At 33.7% G+C, this 14,657-nt stretch overlaps 1 protein-coding gene across 1 annotated transcript; it reads right to left on the bottom strand.

The window, feature by feature from the left end:
- Window positions 1-5,623: 5,623 nt before the first annotated feature.
- Window positions 5,624-11,211, bottom strand: LOC148284481 (uncharacterized). The gene is made up of 3 exons (XM_088239458.1): window positions 11,103-11,211; window positions 9,984-10,241; window positions 5,624-6,882 (listed from the first exon to the last, which is right to left on the bottom strand). Exons 2-3 carry the CDS (start codon window positions 10,204-10,206, stop codon window positions 5,981-5,983), a joined length of 1,125 nt encoding a protein of 374 aa, XP_088095584.1. The 5' UTR covers window positions 10,207-10,241; window positions 11,103-11,211; the 3' UTR covers window positions 5,624-5,980.
- Between the last annotated feature and the right edge of the window lie 3,446 nt (window positions 11,212-14,657).

The raw sequence follows: 14,657 nt of genomic DNA, 5'->3' as shown, positions 1-14,657 counted from the left end.
TGTTCTTCCAACGTGAACTTAAGGAACTGGAAAAATCATTTATTGTATAGTGGGTTTTGCTGGTTTAATTGGTGTCCTGACCACGATACGGGTACGTCTCGAAACCAGTAGACAAAAAAAGGTCGGTCGGTTAATGGTTTTTTTTACAAATATTCAATAATATTTTGTTAAATATTTGACCACAAAGTTAAGTAAATAAAAAGTCATATTAATTTTAATCACTCTTGTCGTCATCTTCTGATTCTGTTGCGCTGAAACTTAAAACTTTTTAGGGTTGCAGTTTTTTAAGAAGCCAAAATATGTATCTATTATTTTTATTAATGTCTTCCACTTATATAGGTGCGTAGCTTTTTACGGTCACTGTTATCAAAATGTATATTTTTTGGGTTATCCCGTGTTAGTTGGATTCATTCCGACGTTTCGTAAGTCGGTTAAGCCGTTAAAGAAGAGTTCAGTGACATCACACGTACAGAGGAATTATAAATATACATATAAATATAAGGGTTCTTGATTGTTAAGATCACTTATGTCACCATCACACAAATGTCTTATTTTTCCAAAATGCGGACTGGCTGCTTTTTTCATAACTGCGTTGAATTGATGCAGAGGAAATGAGATCTGCACGCAGACGGAGTGATATGGCATTCTATCCTCTCCACCTACCACCGCTGTGAAACAGAGTGACGGTTTTTTTGTTTGTAGGTAAGTGATAAGTTATGACCGCGTGTATATTAAAAACCCACGGCTATCACGAACCTCCATTGTGATAATATTTTCGATAAATGGCAACTTAAATTCAACTCCGCTGCCGCCTCAATTTAGTTAACAACTCAAAAACATTTTAAGTATATCGAATTTTTTGCAGACGGACTGGATTTCCTTCCTATGGAGTGTTTCAGATCTCAATTTGTTGCAACAGAGCGGAAAAACATTTTTGAGAAAGGAATATGGAAGTCTAAGCGTTTACAGGTCTTATGGCCTATCATTGAATGGTTTAAGTTGTCACTTAAACCGTGTGTAACATTCACCATTCTGCCTATTTTAAAACATCTATATTTCCTCAAATCTTCCATCTGTTGACTTTTGTGAAGTAAAAGAGCTGAAACCTTTATCATGTGGGTGAGATTCATCCAAATTCCGAGTAGATAATGTGTGAAGTAGTATTACTTACTTGAGGCAATATCCTTGTGACGAGAGGAATCCAAACATTCTTGCTTAATGTCAGGAATGTCAATATCTATCTCTGTGAAGGTAACGATATCACTGGTTATCCTGGGCAGGTCAGTGCTGGTCCCCGGTTCGACCTTCACGGTGGCGACACCCGGCTCCTCGCTCATATGGCGACACGGCGCCCCTTCCTCAGTGCGGAGAATATCTCCTTCTGCATCGCCAGTCTCCGGTTCGGCCTTAATATTCACTGCAGCGAATTCCATAGTTCTTATAATTAAATCTGAAGATTACATAGATCCTGGAAGTCATAAAAATATTTACATGATAAAATCAATCGTTCGATCCCTCGCACGCCCGTGCGGAAAGTTCCACAACTAATGGTGCATAAGACACTGCATTGGTACACCAACCGCAGCTCGATGTCGTGCAGCCTCAAATCTAATAGGTGGTCAATGGAAGAATTTTCCGGCATTTCAAACATGGCATCGGTCGATTCTGGTGTAATTAATGTCCACAATAGGATCAAGAACAAGGAACTCTCCAACAGAAGAGCATTCGCGAAGCGACTCAGCGCAGATTAAGTCAACGTTGGACGGAAAAACGATTTGAACTCCAACTTTGAAGAGATCTTTATGAGAAAATATAAGCAGAATTCTCGTAAAGCCGACTGATACAAATAGTGAGCTTCAAATAGGAGAAACAGAGCCGTAAATACTGCTCTTTCTGGGTGTTGGCGTGCAATTTGCAATAAAATGGTTACTGGATTTAGGTAGAGAAAAATCGGAAAACTTACTAAAAAACATTCTAAAATGGTATAAATATTATATAACTTCAAAATAAATTAAAAAGTAAGTAGTCATGTTATTGTTTATTTTTGCAGAAAAATCTATTACCTAAGTGTGTATATTGTAGATAAAGAAATTGTAATTTTTGTTAATAAACCATGATTATTATTATTAATTAGCGCAGAAGTCAGTATGTTGTGAGAACTTAATTGATGTTTGAATATAACTGTATTAAAAAATGATCTAATTGACAAATACGGTTTTTAAACAATAGACAGTGTGCGACTTGACTTTTCTCAAGCCTGGCGGTAATTAATCGTCGCAAATGCCGGTCTTTTTTGGTGCTCCATGTCAAATATATATTTGTTACTTACTTTTTGCGGCGATTTGTATGTAAAATATACGTTTACTTGTCCAACAATTTTGTAATGTATGTATTTTTAACCCACGAGACAGGAACGCGCACTACTCAGTGCTTGACAGTAGAACCATAGATAAAATCACAGATTAGGCAAATGGTACGTTCGGTTAAAAAAACATAGAGCATAAAATTAAGATGTGACCTACCTAATTGTCATTTAAATTAAGCATTTAAGAGCTACACATGTTATATTCCTTTTTTCGTTAAAGTTGAATAAAACCGACATAGAACATGAAACTTGACATATCTCTCTTATTTTTAAAAAAGGTGAATTCGTATTTTTTTGCAATGTCCCAATGTTTATTTTCACACCCAATTTAGAAAATAAAATTTGTATAATTATGCTAAATGTTAAAACAAAAAATATTTATCCTTGATACGCGAAGAATGCATGTCCGCTAATTCAGCAACACATATATACAGATACCTTATACAAGAGAGAGGCTGAAGATTAAAGTCATAACAAGGAAGGCAGAGACGCTGTTCTGCGGCGGGTGTTGTCTAAAACGGGTTCAGTCTTCAGTCAGTTGATGACAGTTATGGGGGACGCACGCATGTAACGTGAGGCGTATTCGTGATTTTTTATTTATTTTATTATAACATGGCTAAATTGTACGTTTATTCGCATAAATTATGAAAAAGGAATTATTATTATTACTCCTATCGATGTTGTATTTCATAGAGCAAATTGCTCATGTTAAACTGGATAACGCACCGCTACATACCATCTCTTGGTTTTTTGCCAAGCTGTGATATACTAACTATGTAAAATACTTCAATTTTGGTGGTCATTTTTAACGAGTTGTAAATAACTCACTATTAGAAAATGGAAATTAAGTTGGGGTCGAGTGGGGTTCGAACCTCGGACCTCTGATCCGTGGGTCCGCACCACTTGCCACGGGACCACAACCCGATTTAAAACTGAATTGAATGAGCATATACTGTCGTTTAGTAAGTTTTGCGTCAACAAAGCTAGTGCTTTTTCAGATGAGTAAATTTTAGCCGACCTAGGAGAGTTTCTATATGCTTTTTTTAATTCTAGTTGCTCTCTTTGGAGAAAACGTAATTTCCTCAATCATTTTTGCAGCATCTCTGCTTCCCGCAGATCATAAACTAATTTGTCCAGCGTACATCAAATCGTCGCCAGACACCAACTCAAGTATAGGCTTAACTATTTTTCGCTTAGTTTTTTTCGTATGATTACCAAAAGATTTCTTCCTGCTGGTATTTCCAGAAATAGATGGTACTTCTGATATATAAGAAATCTCTTTAGAAATCAATTCAAGAAAATAAATTTTAGCATTCAACCACCTTTTTTTTAATAAATATTTGTAGTGTTCTGTTACTTCCGACCCATTTCGATCTTAATGTGCCAAAAAGACGCATTTTTTTGTTTATAGACATAACGGTCTCTTTATCAATTGTTTTAAGTTGAAGTTATTGAAAAGTATGAGCTAAAACATTTTTTTCCTTTAGTTTTATTATTTCCCCTTTGCCATATGTCAAAGAAGATTCTTCGAGAAATTGAGCAATCTGGAATAAAAAGTAACATACATTCTAAATGGGCAATTTCTGGCAGCTAATTTCTTATGGATTTTATAACATATATATCACTCAATAAAATAAAATAACAATATTGATCGGGTATCTCGGGGATAGTTTTGTAGGCCTTCACAAACTCAAATGATAAACTTTTATAATTCGACAATTCATTGTTTCGTTATTTCCCCTTAAACCCGTGAAATAATATAATAAAGTGAATTATCTTCAATCAAAATATCCATAATGTAAAATCAAACAATAATGCTAAGGCTTTGCTAAAAAGGAGTTGTAAACTTGGGAATGAAAACGCTATTAAAACAATGAAGAAAGTTTGGTGCCTTAATTAGCAACTTTGGCAACATCGCATCGCGTTAGCATTGTTGCCACATGGGTAATTGATTTGGTTTATGATGCTCCATTTATTTTTAAGATATTATGTAAAAAATAATTGGAATTAAAAATAGTGAATAAATAACCCGATTTCCCGCTAGAATTGACTTTGAAACCTCAGTGCGACGTAGGTGGCGCATCGGAGTAGGCGCAGGGGGTGTGGCGCTTTTGGGCATCCAGGGTGATAAATGTTTGGCTAATTAAGAGTTCCTTTTCAATTTTCTTTCGGGAATTGAGTTTTTTCTGTGCTATGATTTGTCCAATATTAGTGAAATAGTCATTTACGTAATTTGTTACCATTTTTACGTTTTCATCATCAATTTGGACTTTTTTGCTGTCAATCAGAATTTATTTCATATTGAGGCTATGTTTTTGTTCATTAAAAGTTATCTCATTTCTGACTGTTGACCAAGATTTGATCGGATTTCCGGCAGCATTTGATAGTTTGATCTTGTAAAAGTCTTCTTTGCTTTTATTTATTAACGTCTTGCACATGTTTCTACACCGTTGATACGAACGTTCAAGAATGTAATCGCCTGGATGTGACTTACATCTCTCATCATGCCCTTGTACAGTCTTATCTTTCTAATGTAATAATTGGATGGGGAGGAGCCTATAATAATTATATTGAGCCTTAAGAAACCGTACAAAAACAAATGATCAAAATCCATAAAACTTCAATTTTTCCTTCCAACCAATTATTTCAGGAAGCCAAACTATCGAAGCTGCGAGAAATTTACCGCCAGAAATGTCGTAAATATGTTTAACGTATGAACGCTAACAAATGTTAGCTAATAAATATTTCCCAAAAAATTAAATAGATCTAGACAAAGATTGAATAATTTACTTGAACTCCCTTATTGTAAATCCAGACTTGGTAGATACTGATTTTTTATAGCCCCAAAACTGTTCATTGCATTTCATAAGGGCAATATAGAGATTTATTATTTGAATTTTTTGTTGAAATTATAAATAAAAAATATCATATGTAAAGAGCTTCTTTTTTTAGTGATGGGCACATAATTTTACGATAATTTTCTCATTTTATTGACAAAAACTTGTGTTCCGATATTAGAACTTATTCCTTATATCGATCATATTTTACAGTAGACTTTATTGAAATTGCAAATAAAATTTATACCCAGACACAGGCCATGCCTTCGTGGGATTTTGTTGAGTTTGTGTTATCACTATTATTTACACTTATTTGTAACTTTTGTATAAACCTTTTAATACATAAATAAAAATGTCCTAAAACGGGCGCAGCCTCAAACGCAAATGCAGTTCGCGAGTAATTTTTTTAACAACAAAAATATTTGGGTTCATTTGATTTATTTAAATATCACAATTCTAAGTGGGGTTACATTAACTTATCAAAAAGTATGATACTCAAAATCTAAAGAGAATATTAAGGATCACCGATAAATTTCAGGTTTAATAAAACATTTTTTAAGTGATTTTACGGTAAGAACTTACTCGCCAATATGATTATACGAATGACGAATTAAATTCTCTATGTTATAAAACGTGTTTCCTTAATCTAAGAATGATAATGGTTTTTCTCCAGCATGAATTAAAATGTGTGATTTCAACTTATCTTTCCGTGAACTTTTGAATTGGCCTTCTGAGCATGAAAATGGTTTCTCACAGGTATGAGTAAACAAATGATTTTTTAAATTACGTTTAGAAGAACATGTGAATTGGCACTCTGAGCACGAGAATGGTTTCTCATCCGCATATGGTATTTTAAATTATGTTTAGAAGAAGATTTAAATTGGCACTCTGAGCATGAGAATGGTTTCTCGCCGGTATGACTTAACATGTGAGATTTTAAATAACGTTTAAAAGAACATTTGAATTGGCACTTTGAGCATGAAAATGGTTTCTCACCGGTATGAGAAAACAAGTGATTTTTTAAATTACGTTTAGAAGAACATTTGAATTGGCACTCCGGGCACGAGAATGGTTTCTCACCACTATGAGTAGATATGTGAAATTTTAACTTTTCTTTCCGTAAACATTTGAATTGGCATTTTGAGCATGAGAACGGTTTCTCATCCGCATGGGTTAACATGTGGTATTTTAAATAACGTTTGGAAGAACATTTAAATTGGCACTCTGAGCATGAGAATGGTTTCTCACCGGTATGGGATAACATGTGAGATTTTAAATAACGTTTAAAAGAACATTTGAATTGGCACTCTGAGCATGAGAATGGTTTCTCACCGGTATGAGTGAACATGTGAGATTTTAAATTACCTTTATTAGAACATTTAAATTGGCACTCTGAGCATGAGAATGGTTTCTCACCGGTATGAGTGAACATGTGAGATTTCAAATTACCTTTAGAAGAACATTTAAATTGACACTCTGAGCATGAGAATAGTTTCTCATTGGTATGCGTTAACATGTGAGGTTTTAAATAACGTTTAAAAGAACATTTAAATTGGCACTTTGAGCACGAGAATGATTTCTCACTGGTATGCGTTAACACGTGCAATGCCAATTTGCTATTTTTTTGACATTTATATTCACACTCTGAACAGGCGAAATATTTCCTTTCTGTTTTTAAACCTGAAAAAAAAGAACAATGTTATTTAAATCTTATGATTAACTAAAACAAACAGGCAGATACCTAAAATACACCTGCTTACGTATTTATTGCAAATACAGTAAGTTGGTAGAATTTCATTTAATTATTGTTAAAGTATCAGAACAATAAAAATATATGATAGATAAATGTTATTAAATATTTTTTTGAAACCACCTACCGACTTTTCTATTTTTACGGGTTCGTGATGTACCCGTCTCTTCGTCAAGACACTGCTTAAAACAACATGCAAAACCCACTACACACCTTCGCCATAGTTGTTGCAAAAAAAACCAACACGCCATGCATTCAAATAAGCAACCCTTGCATACACTGTAAAGGTAATGAAACTATTTATTGCTGTGGGAGAAATAGTTGAAAAAAAGAAGGGAGGGGATAAAGGGAGAGGCGTGAGTTTAATGGGTATAGGGCGACCATTTATTATTATTTATTTATAAATTTATTGCAAAAAAATAAATAATAATATACGTACTTAATAACAACACGGAATCTATATAAAACCAATTAATGTAAAATGAAAACGGAGTGTTCTCTGTTTATGATAGTCTCCAATTACATGGCGCAGCCTGTTCCAAGATGGAGATTTTTTATCTTTAGAGCATAAGTAGTCCTCTACTAATAAAACAATAACATTAAAAAAAAAAAACTAAAACTTCTTTATTATAAATGCCTAGCTAATTAAATGTAAGAAATTAAAAATCATTATTATACAAATATAAAGTATATATATGTGCCAAGAATACATGTTACTTAAACATAAATAATATAGTATAATATATAATAAAACAAATATAAAGCAATGAAATACATAAAAATATAAATAATATGTGTACCAATTATATAAAGTACTACGTTTATTGATTTACATATATTTTTCAAAAAACGAAACAGATGAAACATCGTAATTATACATTTTAGTGGGCTATTTGAAAGGTTGTTTAGTTGTTGATCAAAGGAGGATCATTTTTAAAAGGATTTTTTGTCTGAAATATTTCCATATTATTTACTTTGAACCCTTTGTTATTTGTATGTAAGATTTTTAATTTCTGTGTCTTAATAAAAGTCATTATTTAAATTGATTAGGTGATTTGCGAAATCGGAAAAATTGTTGAGAAATTGTTTTGAAGACACCTTATGTGTGAGTAATAAATGTAAGATGTTTCTACTCACTCATATCAAACACACATTTACCCTGTCCATAAACCCACCCTCACGCAAATATTCACATACCTACCAAAACCACACTCCACTCATTTACTCACATCTTTACACACAAAAATTCGCACACTTGCACTTCTACATGTATTAATATCTAACTGAATTGGATTTTTATTATTGTATTTGTGTGGAAAATTGAATTGTCTTTATTTTATGTTTTTTTACAATGCTGTGTATTTTTTTTGTATTGCTGTTGATTATCTTAACAAACGAAAATTGAAAAAAATTAAATTAAAAAATTAAAATATGTTCTTTAACAGTAATATAAACATTTATTTATGTTCTTCCAATGTGAACTTAAGGAACTGGAAAAATCATTTATTGTATAGTGGGTTTTGCTGGTTTAATTGGTGTCCTGACCACGATACGGGTACGTCTCGAAACCAGTAGACAAAAAAAGGTCGGTCGGTTAATGGTTTTTTTTACAAATATTCAATAATATTTTGTTAAATATTTGACCACAAAGTTAAGTAAATAAAAAGTCACATTAATTTTAATCACTCTTGTCGTCATCTTCCGATTCTGTTGCGCTGAAACTTAAAACTTTTTAGGGTTGCAGTTTTTTAAGAAGCCGAAATATGTTTCTATTATTTTTATTCATGTCTTCCACATAGAGGTGCGTAGCTTTTCACGGTCACTGTTTTCAAAATGTATATTTTTAGGTTATCCCGTGTAAGTTGGATTCATTCCGACGTTTCGTAAGTCGGTTAAGCCGTTAAGGAAGAGTTCAGTGACATCACACGTAAAGAGGAATTATATATATATATATATAAATATAAGGGTTCTTGATTGTTAAGATCACTTATGTCACCATCACACAAATGTCTTATTTTTCCAAAATGCGGACTGGCTGTTTTTTTCATAACTGCGTTGAATTGATGCAGAGGAAATGAGATCTGCACGCAGACGGAGTGATATGGCATTCTATCCTCTCCGCCTACCACCGCTGTGAAACAAAGTGACGGTTTGTTTGTTTGTAGGTAAGTGATAAGTTATGACCGCGTGTATATTAAAAACCCACGGCTATCACGAACCTCCATTGTGATAATATTTTCGATAAATGGCAACTTAAATTCAACTCCGCTGCCGCCTTAATTCTGTTAACAACTCAAAAACATTTTAAGTATATCGAATTTTTTTCAGACGGACTGGATTTTCTTCCTATGGAGTGTTTCAGATCTCAATTTGTTGCAACAGAGCGGAAAAACATTTTTGAGAAAGGAATATGGAAGTCTAAGCGTTTACAGGCCTTATGGCCTATCATTGAATGGTTTAAGTTGTCACTTAAACAGTGTGTAACATTCAATATTCTGCCTATTTTAAAACATCTATATTTCCTCAACTCTTCCATCTGTTGACTTTTGTGAAGTAAAAGAGCTGAAACCTTTATCATGTGGGTGAGATTCATCCAAATGAACCAATTCACCTACTGGGCAACGAGTAGCAAATTTTTATTTTTTATCAGGAAACCCAGCCTGCCTGCAAAAATTTGGATTTACTTAAAATATTGTTGATCAAACTACCCGGTATATGAAGGACAAAAATTGTTTTCAGGCGTTGCCTAGTAGGTGAATTGATTCAGCCAGATGAATCTCACCCACATATAAGTTCTTTTACTATGGTAAAGGATACACAGTGTGTAAAATAGCCACTTAAACCAGCCAATGACAGTCATAATCCCTGTCGATGCCTAGATTTCCATATCCCCTTCTCAAAAATATTTTCCCTCTCTGCTGCAACATAATTAACAATTGATACAAAAGGAGTTTTGAACCTCCGCGAACCATCACCCACAGTCCAAAGACGAAAATTCCGAGTAGATAATGTGTGAAGTAGTATTACTTACTTGAGGCAATATCCTTGTGACGAGAGGAATCCAAACATTCTTGCTTAATGTCAGGAATGTCAATATCTATCTCTGTGAAGGTAACGATATCACTGGTTATCCTGGGCAGGTCAGTGCTGGTCCCCGGTTCGACCTTCACGGTGGCGACCTCAGTGCGGAAAATATCTCCTTCTGCATCGCCAGTCTCCGGTTCGGCCTTAATATTCACTGCAGCGAATTCCATAGTTCTTATAATTAAATCTGAAGATTATATAAATCCTGGAAGTTATAAAAATATTTACATGATAAAATCAATCGTTCGATCCCTCGCACGCCCGTGCGGAAAGTTCCACAACTAATGGTGCATAAGACACTGCATTGGTACACCAACCGCAGCTCGATATCGTGCAGCCTCAAATCTAATAGGTGGTCAATGGAAGAATTTTCCGGCATTTCAAACATGGCATCGGTCGCGTCTGGTGTAAGTTATGTCCACAATAGGATCAAGAACAAGGAACTCTCCAACAGAAGAGCATTCGCGAAGCGACTCAGCGCAGATTAAGTCAACGTTGGACGGAAAAACGATTTGAACTCCAACTTTGAAGAGATCTTTATGAGAAAATATAAGCAGAATTCTCGTAAAGCCGACTGATACAAATAGTGAGCTTCAAATAGGAGAAACAGAGCCGTAAATACTGCTCTTTCTGGGTGTTGGCGTGCAATTTGTAATAAAATGGTTACTGGATTTAGGTAGAGAAAAATCGGAAAACTTACTAAAAAACATTCTAAAATGGTATAAATATTATATAACTTCAAAATAAATTAAAAAGTAAGTAGTCATGTTATTATTTATTTTTGCAGAAAAATCTATTACCTAAGTGTGTATATTGTAGATAAAGAAATTGTAATTTTTGTTAATAAACCATGATTATTATTATTAATTAGCGCAGAAGTCAGTATGTTGTGAGAACTTAATTGATGTTTGAATATAACTGTATTAAAAAATTATCTAATTGACAAATACGGTTTTTAAACAATAGACAGTGTGCGACTTGACTTTTCTCAAGCCTGGCGGTAATTAGTCGCCGCAAATGCCGGTCTTTTTTGGTGCTCCATGTCAAATATGTATTTGTTACTTACTTTTTGCGGCGATTTGTATGTGAAATATACGTTTACTTGTCCAACAATTTTGTAATGTATGTATTTTTAACCCACGAGACAGGAACGCGCACTACTCAGTGCTTGACAGTAGAACCATAGATAAAATCACAGATTAGGCAAATGGTACGTTCGGTTAAAAAAACATAGAGAATAAAATTAAGATGTGACCTACCTAATTGTCATTATTTATATCACTACAGAGATGGGTAGAATTTTTGTTTCAAGATTATGGATATTCGAGCGTTTACAGGGCTTATGACCTGTCATAGGTTGGGTTCAAGTGGCCACTTTTATGTAGAATTCTACAACATTCCCCATTCCGCTTATTAGCGAATATCCATATCGGTGACATTTTTGGTTTTAGTATATATGTCATGAAACAGGGAAAGCTTTCGCTAGCGCGTTTGGAGCGCCATCTATGTATTTGATATTGAGGTTAAGTATTAAAGCAAATTACTTTATTTATCTAGCTAAGACTCTATCCGAGTCAAATTAATTACTAGTAATCGCCTGCAGATGGCTCTGCAATTTTATTTACTTAATTTTGACCAGATCATGTTTTTACACAATTTTATTTTTGGTTAATTGTCATTAAAATTTAGCATTTAAGAGCGACACACGTTATATTAATTTTTACGTTAAAGTTGAATAAAACAAAATAAAACCGACATAGAACATAAAACTTGACATATCTCTCTTATTTTTAAAAAAGGTGAATTCGTATTTTTTCGCAATCTCCCAATGTTTATTTTCACACCCGATTTAGAAAATAAAATTTGTATAATTATGCTAAATGTTAATACAAAAAATATTTATCCTTGATACGCGAAGAATGCATGTCCGCTAATTCACCAACACATATATACAGATACCTTACACAAGAGAGAGGCTGAAGATTAAAGTCATAACAAGGAAGACAGAGACGCTGTTCTGCGGCGGGTGTTGTCTAAAACGGGTTCAGTCTTCAGTCAGTTGATGACAGTTATGGGGGACGCACGCATGTAAACGTGAGGCGTACTCGTGATTTTTATTTATTTTATTATAACATGGCTAAATTGTATGTTTATTCGCATAAAATTATGAAAAAGGAATTATTATTATTACTCCTATCGATGTTGCATTGCGTAGAGCACATTGCTCATGTTAAACTGGATAACGCACCGCTACATACCATCTCTTGGTTTTTTGCCAAGCTGTGATATACTAACTATGTAAAATACTTCAATTTTGGTGGTCATTTTTAACGAGTTGTAAATAACTCACTATTAGAAAATGGAAATTAAGTTGGGGTCGAGTGGGGTTCGAACCTCGGACCTCTGATCCGTGGGTCCGCACCACTTGCCACGGGACCACAACCCGATTTAAAACTGAATTGAATGAGCATATACTGTCGTTTAGTAAGTTTTGCGTCAACAAAGCTAGTGCTTTTTCAGATGAGTAAATTTTAGCCGACCTAGGAGAGTTTCTATATGCTTTTTTTAATTCTAGTTGCTCTCTTTGGAGAAAACGTAATTTCCTCAATCATTTTTGCAGCATCTCTGCTTCCCGCAGATCATTAACTAATTTGTCCAGCGTACATTAAATCGTCGCCAGACACCAACTCCAGTATAGGCTTAACTACTTTTCGCTTGGTTTTTTTCGTATGATTACCAAAAGATTTCTTCCTGCTGGTATTTCCAGAAATAGATGGTACTTCTGATATATAAGAAATCTCTTTAGAAATCAATTCAAGAAAATAAATTTTAGCATTCAACCACTTTTTTTTCATAAATATTTGTCGTGTTCTGTTACTTCCGACCCATTTCGATCTTAATGTGCCAAAAAGACGCATTTTTTTGTTTATAGACATAACGGTCTCTTTATCAATTGTTTTAAGTTGAAGTTATTGAAAAGTATGAGCTAAAACATTTTTTTCCTTTAGTTTTATTATTTCCCCTTTGCCATATGTCAAAGAAGATTCTTCGAGAAATTGAGCAATCTGGAATAAAAAGTAACATACATTCTAAATGGGCGATTTCTGCCAGCTAATTTCTTATGGATTTTATAACATATATATCACTCAATAAAATAAAATAACAATATTGATCGGGTATCTCGGGGATATTTTTGTAGGCCTTCACAAACTCAAATGTTAAACTTTTATAATTCGACAATTCATTGTTTCGTTATTTCCCCTTAAACCCGTGAAATAATATAATAAAGTGAATTATCTTCAATCAAAATATCCATAGTGTAAAATCAAACAATAATGCTAAGGCTTTGCTAAAAAGGAGTTGTAAACTTGGGAATGAAAACGCTATTAAAACAATGAAGAAAGTTTGGTGCCTTAATTAGCAACTTTGGCAACATCGCATCGCGTTAGCATTGTTGCCACATGGGTAATTGATTTGGTTTATGATGCTCCATTTATTTTTAAGATATTATGTAAAAAATAATTGGAATTAAAAATAGTGAATAAATAACCCGATTTCCCGCTAGAATTGACTTTGAAACCTCAGTGCGACGTAGGTGGCGCATCGGAGTAGGCGCAGGGGGTGTGGCGCTTTTGGGCATCCAGGGTGATAAATGTTTGGCTAATTAAGAGTTCCTTTTCAATTTTCTTTCGGGAATTGAGTTTTTTCTGTGCTATGATTTGTCCAATATTAGTGAAATAGTCATTTACGTAATTTGTTACCATTTTTACGTTTTCATCATCAATTTGGACTTTTTTGCTGTCAATCAGAATTTATTTCATATTGAGGCTATGTTTTTGTTCATTAAAAGTTATCTCATTTCTGACTGTTGACCAAGATTTGATCGGATTTCCGGCAGCATTTGATAGTTTGATCTTGTAAAAGTCTTCTTTGGTTTTATTTATTAACGTCTTGCACATGTTTCTACACCGTTGATACGAATGTTCAAGAATGTAATCGCCTGGATGTGACTTACATCTCTCATCATGCCCTTGTACAGTCTTATCTTTCTAATGTAATAATTGGATGGGGAGGAGCCTATAATAATTATATTGAGCCTTAAGAAACCGTACAAAAACAAATGATCAAAATCCATAAAACTTCAATTTTTCCTTCCAACCAATTATTTCAGGAAGCTAAACTATCGAAGCTGCGAGAAATTTACCGCCAGAAATGTCGTAAATATGTTTAACGTATGTACGCTAACATTTATTTCCCAAAAAATTAAATAGATCTAGTCAAAGATTGAATAATTTACTTGAACTCCCTTATTGTAAATCCAGACTTGGTAGATACTGATTTTTTATAGCCCCAAAACTGTTCATTGCATTTCATAAGGGCAATATAGAGATTTATTATTTGAATTTTTTGTTGAAATTATAAATAAAAAATATCATATGTAAAGAGCTTCTTTTTTTAGTGATGGGCACATAATTTTACGATAATTTTCTCATTTTATTGACAAAAACTTGTGTTCCGATTTTAGAACTTATTCCTTATTTCGATCATATTTTACAGTAGACTTTATTGAAATTGCAAATAAAATTTATACCCAGACACAGGCCATGCCTTCGTGGGATTT

The sequence above is a fragment of the Micrasema longulum genome, unplaced genomic scaffold (assembly GCF_059751315.1).
Source record: "Micrasema longulum isolate JH-2025_06_02 unplaced genomic scaffold, ASM5975131v1 h1tg000116l, whole genome shotgun sequence".
Classification (NCBI taxonomy): Eukaryota; Metazoa; Arthropoda; class Insecta; order Trichoptera; family Brachycentridae; genus Micrasema; species Micrasema longulum.
The sequence above is the reverse complement of the archived record's forward strand: the minus strand, read 5'-3'. Positions and strand labels throughout refer to the sequence as shown.